The following is a 23,369-nucleotide window of genomic DNA, read 5'->3' on the forward strand; positions in this document are numbered from 1 at the left end:
AGAAATTACTCAATTCTCCACCAAAAATGGACTGGATTGGCATCATATTGCATTTATTTTTGCATTATTCTGCCTAAAAATCATTTATGCTCTATTTATTTGTTTGTTTTTTGATTGCAAGTGCTAAATTCTTCACCAAAATTGGTTGTGAATTGGCATATTGTTGCAAAAGAGTGTGCATTTTGGCATGATTCATCCTTAGACATGCCCACAGCATCCTTTCTTTGTCTTAAACACAACGGGGCGAGCACTCTTCAGCAGCGGCCCTTCAAAAGCAGCTGTATTTCTGATGGCCTTTGTGTTAATTGATCCTCTCCAGCCCTCCCTCCTCCCCTCTCTCTCTCCGTCTCCCTTTATATCCAACCATCCGCTGTTTTCCTTTCAGGATGAGAAGCTGGATCAGGCTGAACACCTGTAAGGGTTATCAGGACGCCCAATAGGGGATCACCAATCTGATAAAAGCCAACCAATCTGTGAAGGTTTTGTTGCATTGCTTTTGTCTTTATGCAAGTGGTCTGCAGCACAGCATTCATTTTATTTCCTCTCGATGATTGAAAAAGGACTGCATCTTCACTTCTTTTGGCTTCACCAGGGTCTGATGACTTTTCTTTTTTTTATTCCAATGCATGAAGCCTCGCCAGACTCTAGTGTGGGTTGTTGTTTGACGTTGGAAGTAATGGATCATTGACGGCTGCCGAATTCACGTCACGGTGTCAGATTCAATGACCTGTTTGAGTAAGACAACACCAGACTGGGTTGCAACCGGTGATAAGGATAGATCTTTCTTTACCGTCAATACAACAAGTCCATCACACTTTACAGCACTGCCAGACTAACTTCGGATGTGGTGTTGGTGGAGTTTTGCATTGAAGTTCAGTCAATCCCCATGCAGGGTGAGTTGAGAGAACTGGCAGCCGTGCTCAGAGATCTTCAATTATTCATCTCCTCAAACAAAGACCAGGAGAAAGTGAGCACAACTGTCTGAAAGACCAAAAGACGGACTAGAATGAGGGTGAACAGGACTTTGTTCCAAGAAATTTGAAAGACAAAACCGAGAGGAACTTTCTTAAGGGACCGACTGAGACCTATGTCTGAGGATTGGCAAACGCAACAAGAACGAAGGACAGAATTGAAAACTAAAAGAAACTCTGAGGTATTTTTGAGGAGAAGTGAATAAGACTTTATCGAGGCTGCGGGACATTAAAAAATCGTAATAAAAGTCACTTTTACGGACTGACCTTGCTGAAATTGTGACAAGAAAACTAGACAGACTTGAGCAAAACTTTGCACTGGGATTATTCACAGACCAACGCAAGGTCTTGTGAGCATCTTTTAAGAAGGGCTGACCGAGACTACCTACAGAGGACTGGCAAATGTGTCGACAAGAACAATACAACTAAACAAAACACTCCTTCAAGACATTAGAAATTCAACACCAAGGTCTGACAAGGAACTTTCAAGCGACTTCATGTGGAGGGTTTGTGAACGTGCCAAGACAAAATACAAGAACTTTTAAACTAATCAAGAGTAACTCATAAAGACTGACCAAGAACTCTTCTTCTACGCAATTAACTTCTTGCAGAGAACTGGCTAACGTGACCGAAGGACAGACAAGTACATTTAAAGCAAGCAAGAGGGATTTTCAAGGTCTGACCAAGTACTCTTCCTGAGAATTGGCAAACGTGTCAACTAAACGATTATACCTGGACAAAGCGGCCCTCAAAGACATTTTAAATTGAACACCAAGGTCTTGCAGGGAATTTTTAAGAAACTTCATGTGGAGGATTGGCTAATGTGCTGACACCAAAGGACAAACAAGAACACTTTCTAATAATTGGCAAACGTGTCAATCATAAAAATACGACTAACAACTTTCCCTAAAATTTTAAATTCATCAAAATCTTGCAAGGAATCTTTGAGTGACTGAACCTTCTTGTGGAGGATTGGCATATGTGTCTAACAGAAGAACTAAACAAAACTCTCCTCCAAGACATTTGAAATTCAAGATCTTGTAAGAAACTTTGAAGAAACGTCTTGCAGAGAATTGGCTAACATGCCGAGACCAAAGAACAGAAAATTTAACTGATCAAGAGGCATTTTCAAGGACTGACCAAGAACTCTTCCTGAGAATTGGCAAGCGAGTGAAAAACACGACTAAAAACTCTCCTACATTTGAAATTCAAGATCTTGCAAGTAACTTTCAATAAACTTCCTTCTGAGAATTGGCTAACGTGCCGAGACCGAAGGACAGACAATACAATTTAAAGCAAACAAAAGTTATCTTCAAGTACAGACCAAGATCTGTTCATGAGAATTGGCAAATGTGCCGACCAGAAGATTAAACCTTGACAAAGCTCTCCTCAAAGGCATTTTAAATTGAACACCTTGGTCTTGCAAGGAATTTTCAAGAAACTTTTCCTGGAGGATTGGCTAACGTGCTGACAACAAACAAATTCAAGAAATCAAGAATCTTTTGAGTGACGTTCGAGCATTGGCCCTCCGATCTCTGTGGGCAAAACCATCTGATTCAATAATCCACAACTGAACCACTTGCATAACCCAACTAAACTCTGAGAATTGACAAAGGTGTCGACCAGAAAACAAATTCAACACCAAGGATCCTTCAAGTGTCGTCCTGCAGAGCATTGGCCCTCCGATCTCTGTGGGCAAAACCATCTGATCCGATTATCCCCGACTGGACCTGTTGCAAACGTAAAGGTGTCTTCGAGGTTGTGGCCCGAGGAGGCGTGGTACTCAGAGGGAGGCGAGATGGTAAACACGGGCATGCAGTTGATCAGCTTCACCTGTGCTGTAACTGGCTGGATTATGGCTATAGCGGTGACCGCGTTACCCCAATGGAAGGTCACTGCTTTCATCGGCAGCAATATCCTAACCTCGGAGATCGTCTGGCAGGGGATCTGGATGAACTGCATCTACCAGACCACCGGGCACATGCAATGTAAAACCTACGACTCCATGTTGGCTCTACCGCCTGATATACAAGCTGCACGGGCGCTGATGTGCATTGCAATTTTCTTGGGCTGGTTGTCCTGCACAGTTTCTTGCTGTGGAATGAAGTGCACCACCTGTGCCGGGGATGATCGCCATGCTAAGGCTGGCATAGCGTTATCCGGCGGGGTGCTTTTCATCCTGACGGGACTTTGCGTCCTGGTGCCAGTTTCCTGGACAGCAAACACTGTGGTGCAGGACTTCTACAACCCCAATGTCCCGCTCCAGCATAAACGGGAGCTCGGACAGGCTATTTACCTGGGCTGGGCGGCGGCGGTGATCCTCATGATCAGTGGTGCCGTTTTAAGCAGCACCTGCCCACATATAGAGCGCGGCGGGTACAGGCGCGGGTACATAGGCCGCAGTTTTGCTAACTCCAGGCCTTCTGCTCCTGATCCTCCCAAGCCGATTACCAACAGCACCTTGCCTCTTAAGGAGTATGTATGATTAAAAACCAGCTTGAGATCATATTTAAAGGTCCTGTGAAGTTTTTTTAGTTGTTCGAATCAGTATGTTAGTTTCAAGGATGCCTATAAACTAGTGTGTACCAAATATTTGCATTTACAGCAGTGTTTCTCAACCACGTTTCTGGAGGACTGGCTTGTTTTGGATGTCTCCTTTGTCTGTTACTCCCATACAGGTCTTCTCAATCTCTGCTAATGAGCTGTCGATCTGAATCAGGTGTGTTTGGTTGAGACCTGGAAAATGTGCAGTGTTGGTGCTTCTCCAGTAACATGGTTGAGAAACAGTGGATTAGAAGACCTTTTTTATTTCACGTCATACTTCAGTTTCTCATCAAATCTTCTGACCAATCAAATGCTCTCTAGTATGTGACATGCTCCGCCCCTTCTCATTTGCTTTAAGCTTCAGCTCAATCACTCTCACTGGCAGAGCTGTGATAAAAACAAAACACTATTGGCTGTTTTTCCAAAAAAGGGGAGGGGCTAATATGATGCCCCACCCTCAATTCTAATATCAGTTTCAGATGACCTCAAACATCAAATAAAAAAAAACCCACACATTTCAAAGCACTTCACGGGACTTTTAAAGGTGCACATGGTAGTTTTGTGTGTCAGTGGACTGAGGCACTGTGTGGTGTGGTCAGTGTTGAGATCATGCCCATATTTGCTATTTGAAGTCCTAATCTGTTTGGTTGTGTTTGTATTCGTGCTGCTTGTGTTTGGATTGGTAGATCGCATTCATGTGGGTCAAAGACGAGAGGTTTTATTTTGTTGTCAGCATCAAAACAGACTCTATACTGTGTATACACATACAGTTGAAGACAAAATTATTAGCATATTTTCCAATTTTTCCCAAAGCAAGCACATTTTGTACAGTATTTCCTGTTATTTTTCTCTGGAAAGAGTTTAGCTGGAATAATAATAAAATAATAGCATTTTTTCAATTGTCTACACAACCACTGTTGTCCAATGACATGCCTTTTTAACCCAAATACAGCTTTAAAATGCACTTTAAACTGAATACATCTTGGAAAAATGACTATTTTTTCATCAATTTCCCACATGCTGTTTAACCCAGGAGGGCTTTTATTTTATTTATTGTACTTTTACTTTGTTTTGATGCATGATTTCCTCTTTGACCCATGTCTGTGCTGCTGTTCTGTCTTGTTGTCTTTAATATGTATATTGCATTTATTCTTATGTAGTTTGATTTGCTTTTCATTGTGTACATTTGTATTGAGTATATTTTCTGCATCACTAGTTTCATTAGAAAGTATTTGTTAATTATTAGCAATGTTATTTATTTAACGCAAGAAAAAAAAAGTGCACTTTTAAAGCCAGTTTAGCAGCTAGGCTAACAATGCTTGAATGGAAAGAGTCCAAGATTTACTGAAACATTTCTTTTCTTCATTGTCATGTTTTCCTCTGTATTACTGTACATTCTTATGCGAGGTACTTTAATATTTATGAATGCTGATTAGTTTCATCATGTTTGATTTAGTTTTTTATTCTAATAGTATTAACTTTGACCACTAGTTCCCCTTTTGCAGTGTTTTGTTTTGTAATTGGTATTTTTTTGTAGCCGCGCTGTTGTCCTTAGACCAGGGGTGTCCAAACTTGGTCGTGGAGGGCCGGTGTCCTGCAAATTTTAGTTCCAACCCCAATTAACCACACCTGAACCAGCTGATCAAGCTCTTACTGGGTGTACTAGAAACCTCCAGGCAGGTGTGTTGAATGAAGTTGCAGGACACCGGCCCTCCACGACTGAGTTTGGACACCCTTGCCTTAGACACAGTACACTTACACTCAGTATATATCTGATTGCCGTGTTCATTGTGATTAATCTGTATTTATTTATTTATTGGAAATGTGTGTATTTGAACCATTTATGGGAAGAATAAATGTAAAAGATGTGTGCCTTCACATTGAGCAACAACAGTGGAGTCTTTATAAATATAAAAAGCATGAATTGCATTTATTACAGTAGAGCATTGCTCTTACAATGATGCTGATGCACAGTCCTTATAATGCTAACTCGCACCATAAAACTACATTAATCCAGGAGACAGAGTTCAGTCTGTCTCTTTTTAAGGATCCTTCATTCATTCAGTCTCCAAGAAGATCGACACTTGACACAATGCATCTAAAACACAGAAACATACCATTACAGAACAACAATTAGTTATTAATTTGTGACAAGGATATTCATCAGATTCGTTAAGCATTACTTTGCTACAGCAATCCACATGTAAACATGTTTAAGATGCTTTCAGAGGCTAAATTCAAAACAAATACAAGCAAATTCTCATAATACCTTAACAATTTATAACTAATATTTGTAAGAAAAAAACCCCCGATTAAATACGGTCACCGATGGAAACTGTATCTCACCTGGTGGTCATGTCTGGTACTGCGGCCAAACCTAATCTTTCTGAAAGCTCAGTTTTTAAGATAACCAACTTCAAATGTAGTATAGAATCTGTTCAGAGATGTACCTTTGATTTTTTTTTTGTGCCACTATTAAGATAAAACAAGATATGTAAAGTACATATTTGTGTAATACACATTTATTGTTTTCCTATTTTCATAAACAAAGGCAAATAACTTTTGTTTTTATTAACTTTATAACTCGCAATTCTGACTTAACTTGGAATTCTGACTTAACTCGCAATTCTGACTTTATAATCAAATTCTGACTTTATAACTAAATTCTTACTTAACTCTGAATTCTGACTATAACTGAATTCTGACTTTATAACTCGGAATTTTGACTTAACTCGAATTCTGACTATAACTAAATTCTGACTTTATAACTAAATTCTGACTTACTAACTCGGAATTCTGACTTTAAAACTAAATTCTGACTTAACTCGAAATTCTGACTTTATAATCAAATTCTGACTTTATAACTAAATTCTTACTTAACTCTGAATTCTGACTATAACTAAATTCTGACTTTATAACTAAATTCTGACTTACTAACTCGGAATTCTGACTTTAAAACTAAATTCTGACTTAACTCGAAATTCTGACTTTAAAACTAAATTCTGACTTAATAACTCGGAATTCTGACTTTAAAACTAAATTCTGACTTAATAACTCGGAATTCTGACTTTATAACTAAATTCTGACTTAATAACTCGGAATTCTGACTTTATAACTAAATTCTGACTTAATAACTCGGAATTCTGACTTTATAACTAAATTCTGACTTTAAAACTAAATTCTGACTTAACTCATAATTCTTACTTTAAAACTAAATTCTGACTTAACTCGGAATTCTGACTTTATAACTCGCAATTCTAACTTTATGACGCAATTCTGACTTGATAACTCAGAATTCTGACTATAACTGAATTCTGACTTAACTTGGAATTCTGACCTAATAACTCGAAATTCTGACTTTATAACGCAATTCTGACTTTATAACTCGCAATTCTGACTTTAAAACTAAATTCTGACTTAATAACTCGGAATTCTGACTTTATAACTAAATTCTGACTTAATAACTCGGAATTCTGACTTTATAACTAAATTCTGACTTTAAAACTAAATTCTGACTTAACTCATAATTCTTACTTTAAAACTAAATTCTGACTTAACTCGGAATTCTGACTTTATAACTCGCAATTCTAACTTTATGACGCAATTCTGACTTGATAACTCAGAATTCTGACTATAACTGAATTCTGACTTAACTTGGAATTCTGACCTAATAACTCGAAATTCTGACTTTATAACGCAATTCTGACTTTATAACTCGCAATTCTGACTTTAAAACTAAATTCTGACTTAATAACTCGGAATTCTGACTTTATAACTAAATTCTGACTTTAAAACTAAATTCTGACTTAACTCATAATTCTTACTTTAAAACTAAATTCTGACTTAACTCGGAATTCTGACTTTATAACTCGCAATTCTAACTTTATGACGCAATTCTGACTTTATAACTCGCAATTCTAACTTTATGACGCAATTCTGACTTTATAACTCGCAATTCTAACTTTGACGCAATTCTGACTTAATAACTCAGAAATCTGACTATAACTGAATTCTGACTTAACTTGGAATTCTGACTTAATAACTCGAAATTCTGACTTTATAACGCAATTCTGACTATATATAATTTGGAATTCTGACTTAACTCGTAATTCTTACTTTAGAGCTAAATTCTGACTTAACTCGGAATTCTGACTTTATAACTGAATTCTGACTTAATAACTCGGAATTCTAACTTAATAACTGAATTCTGACTTAATAACTGAATTCTGACTTAATAACTGAATTCTGACTTAATAACTGAATTCTGCTGTAATAACTCAGAATTCTGACTTTATAATTTTTTTTTAGTAAATTTTTTTTCAGTGGTGGGAATGGGCTTCCATGGACATCTATTTTAAAAATGAAACCAAGCCTAAATCTACAAGCATTGAACACTGACGATCATTTAAGTTCTTTTCATGTCTGTGGTCAAAACGTTAAAGGGTTAAATGAGCATTTGTGGAGAGAGGGACTGACGGCATTACAGAATGTCCTATGCTTGTAACTTGATCCCCATCACAGACGTTAACTCAACACCAGCTGAACGCGGGGCCAGTGTGTAACCATATCTGCTGCTGTAATACAGGGATATACCTGCAATTCTCTCCTCCTGACGGGCAGAACGCAGAGATCTCCATCTATTTGGTGCTGTTTCCATTGATGTAAGGTCAGTGGGGGTCAGCGTCTGAAGGAGGAGCCGGCTTTGCATTAATCTGACACATCAGTTCAGGAATACACACACACACGAACAGAGATGAGCCTCCAATACAAAATATAGGATTGATCACAAAACAGGTGATTAATTAAAGAGGCGGGGATTATGCAAATTACTTGTTTTGATTGTGTTATTGTAGACCAGTAGCAGGTTAAACTTCTATTAGGTGACCTTAACTAATATGCACTTACACTGAATGTTGTTTTTTTGACATTACGATTAAATAGCTGCATGTAATTACATTTAAAATACACTGTTGACCATACTTTACACCTTAACCCACCCTTACACCCACCAATACCACCCAATCTGTCCCAAACCAGACCTGTATCCCACCTCAAGAGCACCACAAATGTCCTGTGATAGCTTACCATCACACTAAATACACTATATTTATTTATTTGATGCAAGTACATCATAGTTAAGGCCATCTAATATAAAGTAAGACCAAAGATTTCAAAACATAATGCCCTTTTAATGCAATCCTTCATTTGAGGGACAATATCTTTATCCAGCACTTGGCTGAAGGAGAAGTGAAGGATACTGCAGGCGGTAATATCGGTCGGCGTCCTGAAGCCACTCCAGCATGTCTGAGACTGAAGGACAGACGGCTGATCTGGAGACGCACACGCTGATGTCCAGAGCGTCTGTGTTTTTCTCATAGAGCTGCACGACAGTAAACACCTGCTGAGCGAAGGCATATCGCACCTTCTGAAGAGCAGCCCTGCACAACAACACACTGTCAGATCATGCACTGATCATGTGTGCATTACCGCTCATGCATCAGATGCACAACACTTCAAATGAGATTGTGCTGATTTTAGATGAGGGCGGAGCTACAAATTCACACCAGGACTAATGTTATCTGTCTGAAAATGTGCTTTATGTTTCTGTGAGTCTATGGAGACTCCTGTCTCTGTTCATTTGTGTTCATCTAAAACTCTGCATCTACAATCCTCTTAGTCTGACATTATCTTCAAACACTCTAATGGCTAATAGACAGACGGCTGCTTCTCACTCAGGGCTGTTGTTTATGCTAATGAGGGAAAAATGGGCACTAGTGGGCGGAGCTTTAACTCTCTGATGACGCTTACGAAAGGAGAATGTCAATCAAAGTGTTTTTGCAGACTGTTTTGATCAAATCTGATTAGAACAAACACAATAAATACATTTTTACTATTAGATGCTGGATATATTCACAGACTGTTGCCACACAGCTGTGATTAAACCCCTTATAAGGTGTTTTTTGCATAATAACGTTAGCTCCTATGCTGTACATCTGTATAATACATGTCCATTGGAGTATATTAAGTATAACAGTAATGACTTTCATATGAAACTCACATTTTCTCGGCTAGTTTAGCCAGAAGTGCGTCCACCGCCAGCGAGAGCTTGTAATGGAGTCGCTGCTGTAAACATGGGAATCCGGAGAGAGGAGTTTCGGATATCTGGACCTGTTTGAGAGCCTTCAGCTGGAGCGCCAGGTTCCCCAGAGAGGAGACGAGCTCCTGACACTCCGCATGACCGCCATCAAACGCATCTTTGGCGGCCTTTAGAGCCTCGAATCCCCGCCGGAGCTCCTGCTGCAGCGATAACAACGCTGATTCGGACATTACTGACGGAAACACAGCGATTACATTAATCACACTCTGCGATCTCATTATTACACTGACCAATCATTGTTAAGTTTAGCGAGAGTGAATACAATCATGTTTTCATTATAGAGTAAAAGCACGTGTGACCACAGCGATCGACTTTTCTTCCGGGTAAATGTAAACATTATGGTCATACACCAATCCGCGTGTTTGTTTCTTTGGCTGGAACAGTAAAGCACTCAACCATTGGTCAGATTCTTTATTTGAAGAGAGACGATGTTTCATTGGTCAGAGCATGGCGCATGTTCACGGATGCTGCATGCTGATTGGTTCGCTGATGCGAAGGGTTCAATTTGAAAAGGGTTTTCCTTCTAACCGCTGACTGAGAGACACGGTTCAGACGTGGAAAGAGTGAGTAAAGTAAGTTAATTTTGTATTATATTAGTAAATTGAATTTATTTATATTATTATCTGGTACTAGAATGTGCTAATGGTAATGACATATGACGAAAGTAAGATGAAATAGGAAAGTAAAAGCTCAAAATTAGCTTGTTGTTTGCTACGATAAAAGCTAACAGTGTCTAAATTAATGCTAAAATCTCTTTAAATCTCAGACATTTATGTCAGATTTTGTCAATAAACCGTGTCGTGTTTGTTTTCCAGGTTGATTATGGCTCCCAGAAAGCGCACTCAGAATGCTAAAAGCAAGAAGAATCCCAAAGCGCCCAAACTTGAGGCTTTTCTGCTGGATTTTGATGATGAAGGTCACTTGAGTTTGTCTTTATAAAGCTTTAACGTGTAAATCTATTGAGATGAAGTTGGTTTTGCATTTGCACATTCGTTCATTATTTAAACCGTGACACCGTGCCTATAATGTACTTTATAATCGGTCTGAAATAGCATCTAAGTATGACTTCAACAACATTAGCACTGTTTAACTGACTGTGTACAATGCTGAACTTTGATATTCATTGACGGCTAATATGATTTCACTGTTTAGTATTCTGAAAGAATACTGATGTTATTATAAGGAGAAAGTCAGAATGTGCAAATATAAAACCAACTTCACCTTAATTATAACTCTTTATAGCATGAAAGCATGTCGTTTGTGTTGTCTTTACCTGTTTGTGTTGTGTTTGTGTGCCTGCTGGTTGTTTGCAGTTCACACCATTGTGGAAAGGCTGAAGGAGAAGACTAATAATCTGCTGAAAGATGCAGATAATCTTTATAAAACTGCTCTCATTAAACTGCCCATGGCGGTGAGGAAGATGAACTGGATCGAGTACTGCAGTAAGGAGATTCTTCATCTGTCTGTTTAAAATAAGATCATGGGTCATCATCATCTTCATTGTTGTATATGTCAATACTGGCACTTTCTTAGGCTCTAATACTGTCATAATTCAGTATTTTTCATAAAATCCTCATGTCAGCAACTTCTTATAATGTGAAAATAATATTTGAATGCTCTTATTGGATTTAACCCCTTTATATTAGATAAAAGGGGAGATTCTTTTATATATTACGTTGCACAAGTGATGTGATCCAATGTCTTATGATATTAGAAATGTTTAAAGATATTGTGTACAGTTTATAGAAACATGCAAACTGAGACTATATAGCCCATATTATACAAACAAAAGTTATTAGGAGATTCATTATCTGTATAAAATAAGACTGGGTTTTCAGTCATCATTATTGTTATATATGTCAATACTAGCTCTTGTATTGTGTTTGTAAAACTGTCATAATTCAGCATTTTTCATAAAATCATAAATCATCTTGCCAGCATCCTCTCATAATAAGAAACTAATAATAATTTGAATGTTCTCATCGGGTTTAACCTCTTTTATATTAGCTAAAAGTAAGAAACTATTTTACATATTAAATTGCACAAGTTGGTGGTTCATTCCGCTGTGGCGACCGCAGATTGATAAAGAAACTGAGCCGAAAAGAAAATAACTGAATGAAATTGCACAAGTCATGTGATGCAATGTCTTTCAATATTAGAAATGTTTAAAGATATTGTGCAAACAAAATATTCAAACTGAGACCAGAAAAACACACATTGCAGTTGTTTTTTTAGCACAAATTTTACAAACAAAATGTATTAATTGCATGACTGTACATTTAAATGAACTGTGTAATCAGTCTTTATTTCTGCTATAGATTGTATGATTATATTTACATCTATGAACAAAACCAGGCTCATATGTATCGTAAATATGCACAAAAGGAAGATAAGTTTTACAGAAGTTGAGTAATGAAATTATATAGTTTACCTTTGCTAGATGTATTTTGACAGCTGAAGGTGGTCCTTCCATATAATATCTTTAATAATCTGGGTGGAAAAGTGGATTGGAATTAATAAAATAAAAATAATAATAAAAAAAATTCCTTTTTAATGCAGAATTTATTCTCATCACTTCTGTCAAGATAGAATTCAATTTGTCTTAAAATGTGGTTGGATATTAAATCCTGCTTATTTACTGTAAATAAAACCAGACAAAATAGCACTGTGTAGTGTAGCGTGAACATTTTGATTATTTCCCTCAATTTATTATTTCTTTTTTTAGATCTAGAGAAGCCAAAGTCACCGGTGGATGATTCAAAGGTACTTGGATTACTTTGGTCATATGGTTTATTTAACTTAAATATTTTGTGTGTCCAATCACTCACTGTTGGAAGAGATTGTATTTCAATGTTGTTGTTTGTTCAGGTGAGGGAGGAAGCTGCCCAGGTAGAGCTTGCGATTGCTGGGAATCATACTATTCCTAAAGTTGCTGCAAAAGGTACATTTTTGCATCCTCTGTCAATGTGTATAAAGGCTTTTGGTTGGTGTTTTCAGCTGATTTGTTTTCCTCTTTAACTTCATTTACAGAAGCCAAGAGCAGCGCATACTCAGAAGATGAAAACATGGCACCGCTGAAGTCTACAATGAAGAAGGTTTGTGGGAGTGTATGAGCTGCTTAATGTCAAGCTTAGTTTCTCACCTAAATTTGAATTTAACAAACAACAAAAGTTTTATTAATAATAATGTTATTATTATTATTACTAATAGAGTAATTGGATAAATATTTAGCAAAAAACTGTTTCCATCTCATGTAGAACATTTGCTTTTGACTGTTTAGAGGAACATGCAGTAGTATGCGTAAAGACTTTGAGCCCTAATAAGTGACCGTAACCTATGCAGCTCCTTAAGATTGCATCTGTAAATGGATGTTGCATCTGAGCTGAGACTTTCAAAACGTCCCAGTTAGAACTCAGTAAGAACTAAATTTCCGCTGACATTTGTGTTTGTGAAACACTGGAAATGCAATGCAATGGATAAGTATGTTTTATTTTATGCGTTCCCAATATCCCAAACTGATGGTTTATGCATGCTTTTAGAGACGTTTTCTTTGTGCTTTGACCAGTTACATTTAAGGGACAGGTCATATTGAATTTAAAAGTGTCCTAATTTTCCGTCAGAGTCTTCATATGCATTTAACCTGTTATAGAAGTCAGAAAACATAGTCATTTTTACAGAATATGTATCTAATTTTAGAAAATAATATATATATATATATATATATATATATATATATATATATATAAAGATATAAATAAAGATATAAATAAAGATATATAAATAAAGATGTATATATAAATATAATAATAAATATATACACACACACACACATTTTAAAATTTTAACTCTGCTCTGATTGTTTTGCTCATCCAAGTCTATTTTGATAGGTCTATGTTGGAAATTAAACTCCTGTTTTAGTGATTGTATGTCATGGGAGGCTTTTATTTTTTACTGTTTCTGTGGTGCAGAAGAAAGCCTCAAAGAAAGCTCCTTCAACGTCCAAGAAGCCCAGAGCTCTGTCCATCAGCAAACAGGGCGGCACCATCCAAAGGTGAAGAGAATCTGCAGTCTCCCCTGTTTAATAAGATTATCATTGTTTCTGTCTTGATGGTGGTCAGAAGTGTCAGTTCAGGTCTGCTTTTGTCCACAGGACTACAAGGAAGCCTCTGATCACTCCTGCTAGAAGTTTCCTGGACTCTTCAATCATCGGTGCCACACCGCTCATCACGCCGCGCTTTGACCCCAGGTGAATTCACAACACTGCATTTTCATGACACTGTTGATTAAATCTGCACACTTATACAAGTAAATTGTTGGATTAGAATTGAGAATATTAAAAAACTAATTAAATTACAAGGTCATATTTCAGTGTAGCACTACACTAATACCAATCAAAGTTTAAGTTCCTACAATGAATAAGGCACTCGTCACTTTTGAGAAAATCCAAGTCATCTTATTTTATTTTTATAACAATATTGAACTTTTGATTGCATGTTTTTGTGCTTCTTTCTTTTTAAGGGCTGTAATAGAAACATATTAGACAAACCACCAGTAGACATGCGAGTCTTAAAGAGAGATTCACTGAATTGTTCATTCAGGAAAACTGTTTGATTAAAAAATTAGCAAGTCAATTGATTAATCCTGAAACTGATTAATTCAGGAAGGAAAAGCCTCTACGTAGTGACTAGGTTTGCATGGACACCAGTTATTCGATTTTAATGCGATTAAGACAATGCTCTAATTAGGAGTTGACCATGTAAACAGCGTTTTTTTTTCTTATTTCTCCTAATGAATCTAATCAGATTAAGGTCATAATCGATCTAAAGAGAAATTGAATTAAGATGTGTGGAGAATGCTGATTTTAGTTCCATTATTGAAGTGCAGTACAGACATGAAAACACCTTAATCAAACTATTACCGTCATGTAGGACTTTTCGCCGCGTTTTGCGACAGGATAGTACACACACACACACACGCACACACACACACACACACGGCTGTTTGACACTCTTTGCACCTAACCCAGTCAGTGCAGACCACAGACACCTGCATCGTGTAATGCAGAATTTTACTTTAGTTTTTTCTTCCATTCAGCATGTGGTATGAACTTTCATTAAAATAACACTTCCAGCAGTTTATTATTGCATCAATGCCTTCCGTGACACAAGACATTGCAGGAAATGTTTGTGAATGAAAGTGAAAGTGCCAAACTGCAGGTAAAATGCACAAATTACAAATGAAACACTCAAAATTACATGAAACTTCGGAGGAAAAGCGGATAGTACAGTGACGCAATGACGTTAATCGAATTATGTGCTATAATATGTAAAACACCATCACGAAAGTAACATTTAAAAAGCAACTCATGTACACGCCTTAGTCCTATTATTCTCTTAATTAGATTAAAGCAAATAATTCAATTACTGATGTCCATGTAAATGAAGTCACTGTTGCTCTAAAGCAGGGGTCACCAATCTCGGTCCTGGAGGTCCAGTGCCCTGCAGGGTTTAGCTCCAGCTTGCCTCAACACACCTGCCTGGATGATTCAAGTATACCCAGTAAGACCTTGATTAGCTTGTTCAGGTGTGTTTGATTTGGGTTGGAGTTAAAATCTGCAGGACACCGGCCCTCCAGGAGCAAGTTTGGTAACCCCTGCTCTAAATCATATGTTCTGTTCCAGCTTTGTTTATTATCAGTGAAATGTGGGGAAAAAAGTATATTTTCTAAAGCAGGGGTCACCAATCTCGTTCCTGGAGAGCCGGTGTCCTGCAGATTTTAGCTCCAACCCTAATTAAACACACCTGAACAAGCTAATCAAGCTCTTACTGGGTGTACTTGAAACACCCAGGCAGGTGTGTTGAGGCAAGTTGAAGTTAAACCCTACAGGGACACCGGCCCTCCGGGACAGAGATTAGTGACCCCTGGTCTAAAATGTTACTCCATCAATATAAACTTAATTCTAGTAGGCTGTATCACACAGTCACAACACAATGCTTTTGGACTCAATTGCTTATTTATTCATTGTGTGCATAGAAGAGCAGTATCGGCACACACACACACACACACACACACACACACACACACACAGTATAAATATTGCACATGCTTATCAATGAACTTTTACTGTAATTGGAAGCCACTAGAAGGGGATGTGTTTGTAATACTAGAAGGGGATGTGTTTGTAATACTAGAAGGGGATGTGTTGTTATCATCATGTAATGTTATTTTATTGCATAAAATATCCGTAAATTTCTGATGTGGCAAAACTAAGCAAATCATCAGTGATCAAGAGAACTTGTTTACTGTTGTAAAATAGTCTAAGTGGTTCTCAAACTGTGGTACGTGTACCACTATTAGTACGCAGGCTTCCTTCTAGTGGTATGCGGAGAAATTAAATATGTAATGTACATGCTAGACATTTAAAAATTTATCAAAAATGATCTATATAATATGCCATATATGGAAAAATAGCCTATATTTCTGAGGTAATCTGCCCCGTTTTTTTTAACTGAGGTGTAGCTGCTGAACTGGGCCTACTGCGCTATTGTATTTCAATACTGCTCATTATGGTGGTACTTGGAGAGACTATTTATATTTCTGAGGTGGTACTTGATGGAAATAAGTTTGAGAACAACTGCTATAGGTCTTGACATTGTGTGTTTGTGTGTGTCAGATTGCCCAAGACTCCAGCATTGAGATCAGCTCTTCACAGAGAGAAGGTTTACAGCATGTCAGTGAATGGATCTCCTCTGTCTGCCGGTGGAGAAGACATCGTCATCAGTGTCCCGATCGGAAACGGAGAGGTAGATGGTGATCCTGATGCTCATTAAGCACAGCTCAGTGTTTGTGTGTTCGAGTGTGTGACGTGTTTTCTTTGTTATTTTCAGTGTATTCAGCTGCTGGCCAGTGAGATGGACTCTGTGGATCTGAGTCAGCTGGACGAGAAAGCTCTTCGCAGTATCAGAAACCTGCAGGTATGAGTTTCTGTCTTCATTCTCAGAGACCGTTCCCTTACAAATATTCAATATTGTCATTTATTCACCGTTCAGTTGACTGAGTAGTTCTTCTGTTGAACACAAAAAAGAGGATATTTATTATTTTATATTTGCACAATTTAAATTGCGCATATCCGTTGCAGTATATTGCACAAATTCATCTTGAATTGTACATACTCACTGGCCAATTTATTGGGTACACCTGTCAAATGTGGCATGGTTGTTGCTGCCAGACGGGCTGCTCTGAGTATTTCAGAAACTGCTGATCTACTGGGATTTTCACGCACAACCATCTCTAGGGTTTACAGAGAATGCTCCGACAAAGAGGAAATATCCAGTGAGTGGCAGTTCTGTGGGTGTTGATGCCAGAGGTCAGAGGAGAATGGCCAGACTGGTTCCAGCTGATAGAAAGGCAACAGTAACTCAAATAAGCACTCGCTACAACCGAGCTCTGCAGAAGAGCATCTCTGAACACACAACACGTCCAACCTTGAGGCGGATGGGCTACAGCAGCAGAAGAGCACACCGGGTGCCGCTCCTGTCAGCTAAGAACAGGAAACTGAGGCTACAATTCACACAGGCTCACCAAAACTGGACAATAGAAGATTGGAGAAACGTTGCTGCTCTGATGAGTCTCCATTTCTGCTGACACATTCGGAATTTGGCCTTAACAACATGAAAGCATGGATCATCCTGCCTTGTATCAGCGGTTCAGGCTGGTGGTGGTGGTGTAATGGTGTGGGGGAGATTTTCTTTGGGTCCATTAGTACCAATTGAGCATCAACGCCACAGCCTACCTGAGTATTGCTGCTGACCATGTCCATCCCTTTATGAGCACAGTGTCTCCATCTTCTAATGCTACTTCCAGCAGGATAACGCAGCATGTCATAAAGCTCAATCATCTCAGACTGCTTTCTTGAACATGACGATGAGTTCACTGTACTCAAACGGCCTCCACAGTCCCCAGAGCTCAATCCAATAGAGCAGCTTTGGGATGTGGTGGAACGGGAGATTGGCATCATGGATGTGCAGCCGACAAATCTGCAGCAACTGTGTGATGCTATCATGACAATATGGAGCAAAATCTCTGAGGAATATTTCCCTTGTTAAATCTATGAAGGTGTACCTAATAAATTGGCCGGTAAGTTTATAAATTTGTAATTATGCTCATCTATCTGCGTACCCTGATTATTAAAAGGTTTTCTAGAAATACTGTACGTATTAAATATCTGGTGCAAATAAATAGACAGTGCTATTGTCGGACAAATGAAACAGACACCGGTGTTGGGCTGATACTTAAAACAAGCATGCAGCCAATCAGCAGTACGGGGCGTGTCTAGTTATGATAGTGGTGGTTACCAAAAAGGGGCGGAGTATTGGGTTAGGGGCGTGTTTGTTTTGATCTGTTCAAATATCAAGATCACTTGGAGAAAATCACTCGGTGCAACTTTTTTTAAAATTAAGAGATTTATGTATTTTACATTTTTATTTATTTTATTTATTAAATTAGTAAATATTAATAAATACTAAATATTTATTAATTTTTAAAAATTCTTTATTCTGTTTAACTTTCAGCTCAATTGATATGATAAACTTGCATTTTTAATTGTTGCATAAACTTGCATTTTAAATGATGAATAGCTTCTGTGATGTTGTCTATTATTAGCATAAATTAATTATTTTTATTTCTAATGCAGAATCGCCTGACGACGCTTTGTGGAAGCTCAAAATGAACTCTCTCCAGTTTTGTACAGCGGCCTGCGATGTCTTTTCTCTTCCAGTAGTCATTGTGTTAATCCCATTTTTATTCTTGTGCTGTAACCGTCTGTGGCTTTTATCATTTTTATGCTCATGAGCTTTTACAAAGGAGAACATGTAAATACGTTTAGCTCCTCTTCGTGATCTGTGTTTTACTGCCTTCATGTAAATAGACAATTTCCACATCTCCGCTTTCTCTCGCCTGTTTCTTCTCATCTAAGAACATCAGTATGAGCTGCTGTTTTCCTGCTGTTCATGTCATTTCTGGAACATCAGGCAATTTTAAAGTGTGTTTCAGGTAAAAGTCAGGAAATTGACTTTAGGTATTTTAGTTCATTTGTCCTGGAATATCCGTGATTTGTGCCAAATGGCAGAAGTCTTTAGCATTTGTCTTGACATAAGTGTGAAGTTTTATTCATAATCGTCTTCAAATTGTTTTAAATAGTTTAAAATAATTTTGACTTGGTGAAACTTGCTGAAACCATAAAAATACACATGCAAATGTTTTTTTCTGGGAACAATTTTATTGCATAAAAATGCATTATTTTTCCTGTGGTTATGAGCTTACAGAGCCAGACAGCACCTGTTCTGTTCTGTTCTGTTCTGCAGTGTTGTTTGCCCTCTGGTGGCTCTGCTGCTGCTGCTGCTGCTGTTAAATGTGGACGGATGTCAAGATGAAAATGAAGTTGGCTTTAATATTATGAAAAGGAGAAGCTGCCAGTTCTTCTGGCTGCTGTTTGAGGCCAGTTGGACAGAAAATCTACTGAATTATTGCAGATATCTGAAGTTTAGAGAATTCTTCATGCCAAATGCAGAGTCATCGAGCTCTGAAAAAGTTAATCCGTTTGTATCATGCATGATTATCAGAATACAGACACTAAATGACAATAGTACAGGTACATAAGCATTTAAATAAAAAATATACATATATTTTCAGCTATATTCAGAACAGAAATCATGTCATTTAAAAAGAAAAAATCTAAATTTAAGCATCACAGTCAGTCCGTGAATCACTCAATGTTTGTCATTAAAATATTGTTTCCACCATCATCCTTCAAAACAGGATTCACACCTTTATCAGCATTTTAAACACATTTAGAATGATTGATTTATTGTATTATAAATGTGTTGATCATGTTGATGTGTAATTGAGACTGGCCCTGTCTTATGATTCTGTGGAGAATTTTGTTAAAAATCTGCAGATTTATGTGGAATGATTTTTGAAGTATCATAGCTAAATTAAACTTAATATAATGAATAAAAAATAATACTTTGTTTACAATACAAAATAAAGCAAGTGTCATAATATATCCACTAAAAGACAAAGTATTACTTTACACACTGTATTGTCAATAAATCATGAATAGTTTCATATTAGTCAATAATATTACTGAAAGTAATTTAAAAACTAAATAAATATGAATTTACACACATTTACTCAAGTTAATAGATATTTTCATAGATGAGCTAGAAATCTGCGTGTGCAGATTCCATGTGGGCCTACTTATGATTAATCAAATCAGGATTATTAAAATTAAACATTACAATATAAAAGATTCTAAAATTATACACATACATATGAGCAATTCCATGCAAATGTCAACCTTGCAATTAAACAAATTAAGTTTTCTCCGTTCTTTGTGTAAGCAAATATTTTACAGTACTTTAGAAATACTCAATGTTTGTCAATGTTTTTTTACTATTATATTTCATTTAACAAAGTCACACAAGTGGCAATTTCACATCGGTCACATCCATAACAAAGCAAGTATCAAATAAAATAAAATCAATCATGTGTGTTCTACAGAGAGCCAACTCTCAGATTTTGGAGGGTTGTGCAGTTTGTTACACAGAATTTCTACAAAGCATGTTGTATGCTGTAAACTTGCATACTTTTTTGGTCACATCCATAACGCATGTTTATTTTCCTCTCCTATAAATCTAAGGTTTGTTGTATAACAATAAAATATAAACACATGATTCAATATAATGTAAGCGTATACTTTCTCTGTGAATTTGTTTTTACTGCAAATGTCACATCCATAACGCGGCAATTGCTCATATTTCTGTTAAAATCTTATATATTCAATTTAGCAAGTTACTCATATTTTAGGTGTGTGTGTGTGTGTGTATTTGTTTGTATTAGTTATAATAAAGTGTGTTCAGCCCAAACGAGTTGAGCCCTCACAGATCTTTTACAGTAATGTTTTCTCCTGAATGCTGTACAGTAATATATCTGTGCGGATACATTAGATTAGTCGGTGGCAAAGCTGATGAACTAATCTAACAAAAACACTGAAGATCACTCTATACAGAAATTAATGCACCTAAATAAGTTGGGGGGAAATTTGTTTAAAAAATTTAATAAACAGGAAAACTTAAGAGAAATATAAACACACACACACATATATATATATATATATATATATATATATATATATATATATATATATATATATATATATATATATATATATAATTATTTGTTGTTGCAATAAATATTCCTAAAGATGTTCATTGACCAAACTCTTATTTTAGTAAATATATCTGTTTAATAAAACAGTTTTGTTCAAATGCACCAAAATAGTTTGTCTATATTCACTGAGAACACACTGGACAAATATTGATTCACTAAAGCTGGAGGTGTGCTCATTTCTGCTGAGCACTGGATGCTTTGATGCGAGTATTATTGTGACACTAGAGGGCGGTGTGCTCATATCCAACCAGCACTACAGTAAACTCCCTCAAAAGTGTTCAAGGACAAAGAACAGCTGACAGCAGCCCGGCTCCACAGATGATGGTCACTTCAGTCATTAGTAGAGTTCAAGAGGGGAAAAGTATCCTGAATAATGAAGAAGCAACATTATTTCTGCGTCTCAATCAGCTCCCGAGGGTATTCATCAGTAGTTGAGCACTACTAAGGGCACTAATAAGCTTGGTTCACATTGTACATCATGAAAACTGTTTATAAGCAAAAGCAGAACTAACGATTTTATTATATTTATTTTACTGCGTTTTTATTATTCATAGCTCAATATTTAGATTTTTCGAAAGCCAGCAACATTTCAATCATTAAACTGTTATGAATGTTTGCTAATTTTTCCTCAGCTACCTTCATTCATGTTATAAATATATATCAGATTTAAAGACGTGTCTCTTGTTAGTTATAATTATTTAATGATTTGGGTCACATGTTTAATATTTTACGCCTCTATTAAGTGTGTGCATATAGTAGTGCGTATCGAATTTTCACAGAAAATTTAGGACAAGAGACAGCACTAAATCATGCCTTGATCAGTGTACTAACTAGTGTACAAGGATGCTGATTGAAACGCACCCTTACTTTTAAAAGAGAAATTATTTCAGCACTATATGCATTAGAACACAAAAAACTTCACTTTATAGACAACATATTACATTGTTTTTTAAAGGTTTAAGACACCCTCGAGACACCCTCAAGTACTTTTTTTGAGATGTTATCAGATGTGTGTGTGTGTGTGTGTGTTTTGAGCATCAGCTAAGACACCGTTAGCTCCTGTCAGCTGTTATTGTGGGGGAAACTGGATCATTTTGAGTTTTTGTCTGCAAATTTCATCTTTCGGGTTTAAAATTTTAATTATAATAAAAAATTTATTTATATAAAATTTATATAAAATTTTAATTAAATTTTTATTATTAAATTTTAATTAAATTTCATTATTGGGGAGGGATCAAAGCCAGTGACGTATCGCCAATCTGCTAATGGAGGGATGACGTGTTGGTTTCTCATTATTATTCATAGCTGAGTTTTCTTATCCTATGAAAGGAGCCTGCTTCTTATTTGTTCATGAGAGTGCGTGCTTTTCGAAGGCGAGGCAGACCTGCTAACAGTGTTGCCAGATTTAAAAATTTAAAGGGGGGCTAATAATTCTGACTTTAACTATATATATATATATATATATATATATATATATATATATATATATATATATATATATATATATATATATATATATATATATATATATATATATTTATATATAGTTGAAGACAAAATTATTAGCCCCCTATAAAATATTTAATTATTTTTTAAATATCTCCCAAGTGCTGTTTAATGGATTAAAGATTTTTTTAACACATCATTTTTAAACAACAGTTTATTCAGGAAGCTTCGAGTGTTTGTAATACAAACAGAAACACAATTATAATCAAAAATAAAAAAAGCTTGGAGGTCAAAATTATTAGCCCTCTGATGTTAATAGTCAATAGTGTAACCCTCTTGCTTGATAACAGCCATCAGTCGTTTATTGTAGCTCTCAAGTTTCAAGCATGTCTCCTGAGGAGTGTTAGCCCATTCTTTCTTAGCAAATCTCTCAAGCTCTTCCAGATTTGTTGGTCTTTTGGCATGAACTCTAGACTTCAGTGTCCCCCAGAGATTTTCTATTGGATTCAAGTCTGGGCTTTGTGCAGGCCAGTCAAAGACTTTCACTTTGTTCTGTTGGAGGTAGTTCTTTACCAGAAGTGAGGTATGCTTTGGGTCATTATCATGCTGGAATACAAAACATCGACCCAAACCAAGTTTTGTTGCAGACTGTTTGAGGTTATTTTTCAAAATCTTCTGGTAGTCTTCCTTTTTCATGTTTCCTTCAATCCTGATAAGATTCCCAGTTCCAAATGCACTGAAACATCCCCATAGTATTATACTCCCACCGCATGTTATATATATAGACACATGCATTTCTAATATATTTCATAGTTTAAGCATGTGCAGTTGTGTGAAAAATAAAACATTTACTTGAAAAAAATAAGTTAATATAAAAAATATCCTACAAAAAGAGACAGCACTAAAACCGCTGATGCCCTAATCAGTGCACTAACTAGTGATCAAGGATGTTGATTGAGATGCACCCTTACTGTTGCTTAAAAACACTTACATTTTAACCACTATATGCATCAAAACAAAAA

The 23,369-nt window shown here is 36.6% G+C and overlaps 3 protein-coding genes across 6 annotated transcripts; 2 read left to right on the forward strand and 1 right to left on the reverse strand.

Moving 5' to 3' along the window:
* Positions 1-383: 383 nt before the first annotated feature.
* On the forward strand, positions 384-5,404 carry cldn35 (claudin 35). Its single transcript, XM_073931950.1, has 2 exons — positions 384-5,077; positions 5,217-5,404. Exon 1 carries the CDS (start codon positions 2,770-2,772, stop codon positions 3,454-3,456), a length of 687 nt encoding a protein of 228 aa, XP_073788051.1. The 5' UTR covers positions 384-2,769; the 3' UTR covers positions 3,457-5,077; positions 5,217-5,404.
* Positions 5,405-5,422: 18 nt separating this feature from the next.
* airim (AFG2 interacting ribosome maturation factor) lies at positions 5,423-9,937 on the reverse strand. The gene is given in 4 exon segments (NM_173269.1): positions 5,423-5,613; positions 8,109-8,227; positions 8,774-8,953; positions 9,574-9,937. Coding segments are annotated over 4 exon segments (657 nt in total). The 5' UTR covers positions 9,891-9,937; the 3' UTR covers positions 5,423-5,572.
* A 260-nt stretch (positions 9,938-10,197) lies between these two features.
* cdca8 (cell division cycle associated 8) lies at positions 10,198-19,390 on the forward strand. Of its 4 annotated transcripts, none has more exon segments than NM_001007456.1 (11): positions 10,198-10,235; positions 10,488-10,588; positions 10,986-11,114; positions 12,398-12,435; positions 12,541-12,613; positions 12,703-12,767; positions 13,641-13,723; positions 13,823-13,918; positions 16,346-16,475; positions 16,560-16,646; positions 18,365-19,390. In NM_001007456.1, coding segments are annotated over 10 exon segments (831 nt in total). In that variant the 5' UTR covers positions 10,198-10,235; positions 10,488-10,494; the 3' UTR covers positions 18,401-19,390.
* Positions 19,391-23,369: the final 3,979 nt, after the last annotated feature.

Source organism: Danio rerio, chromosome 19 (assembly GCF_049306965.1).
Source record: "Danio rerio strain Tuebingen ecotype United States chromosome 19, GRCz12tu, whole genome shotgun sequence".
Taxonomy (NCBI): Eukaryota; Metazoa; Chordata; class Actinopteri; order Cypriniformes; family Danionidae; genus Danio; species Danio rerio.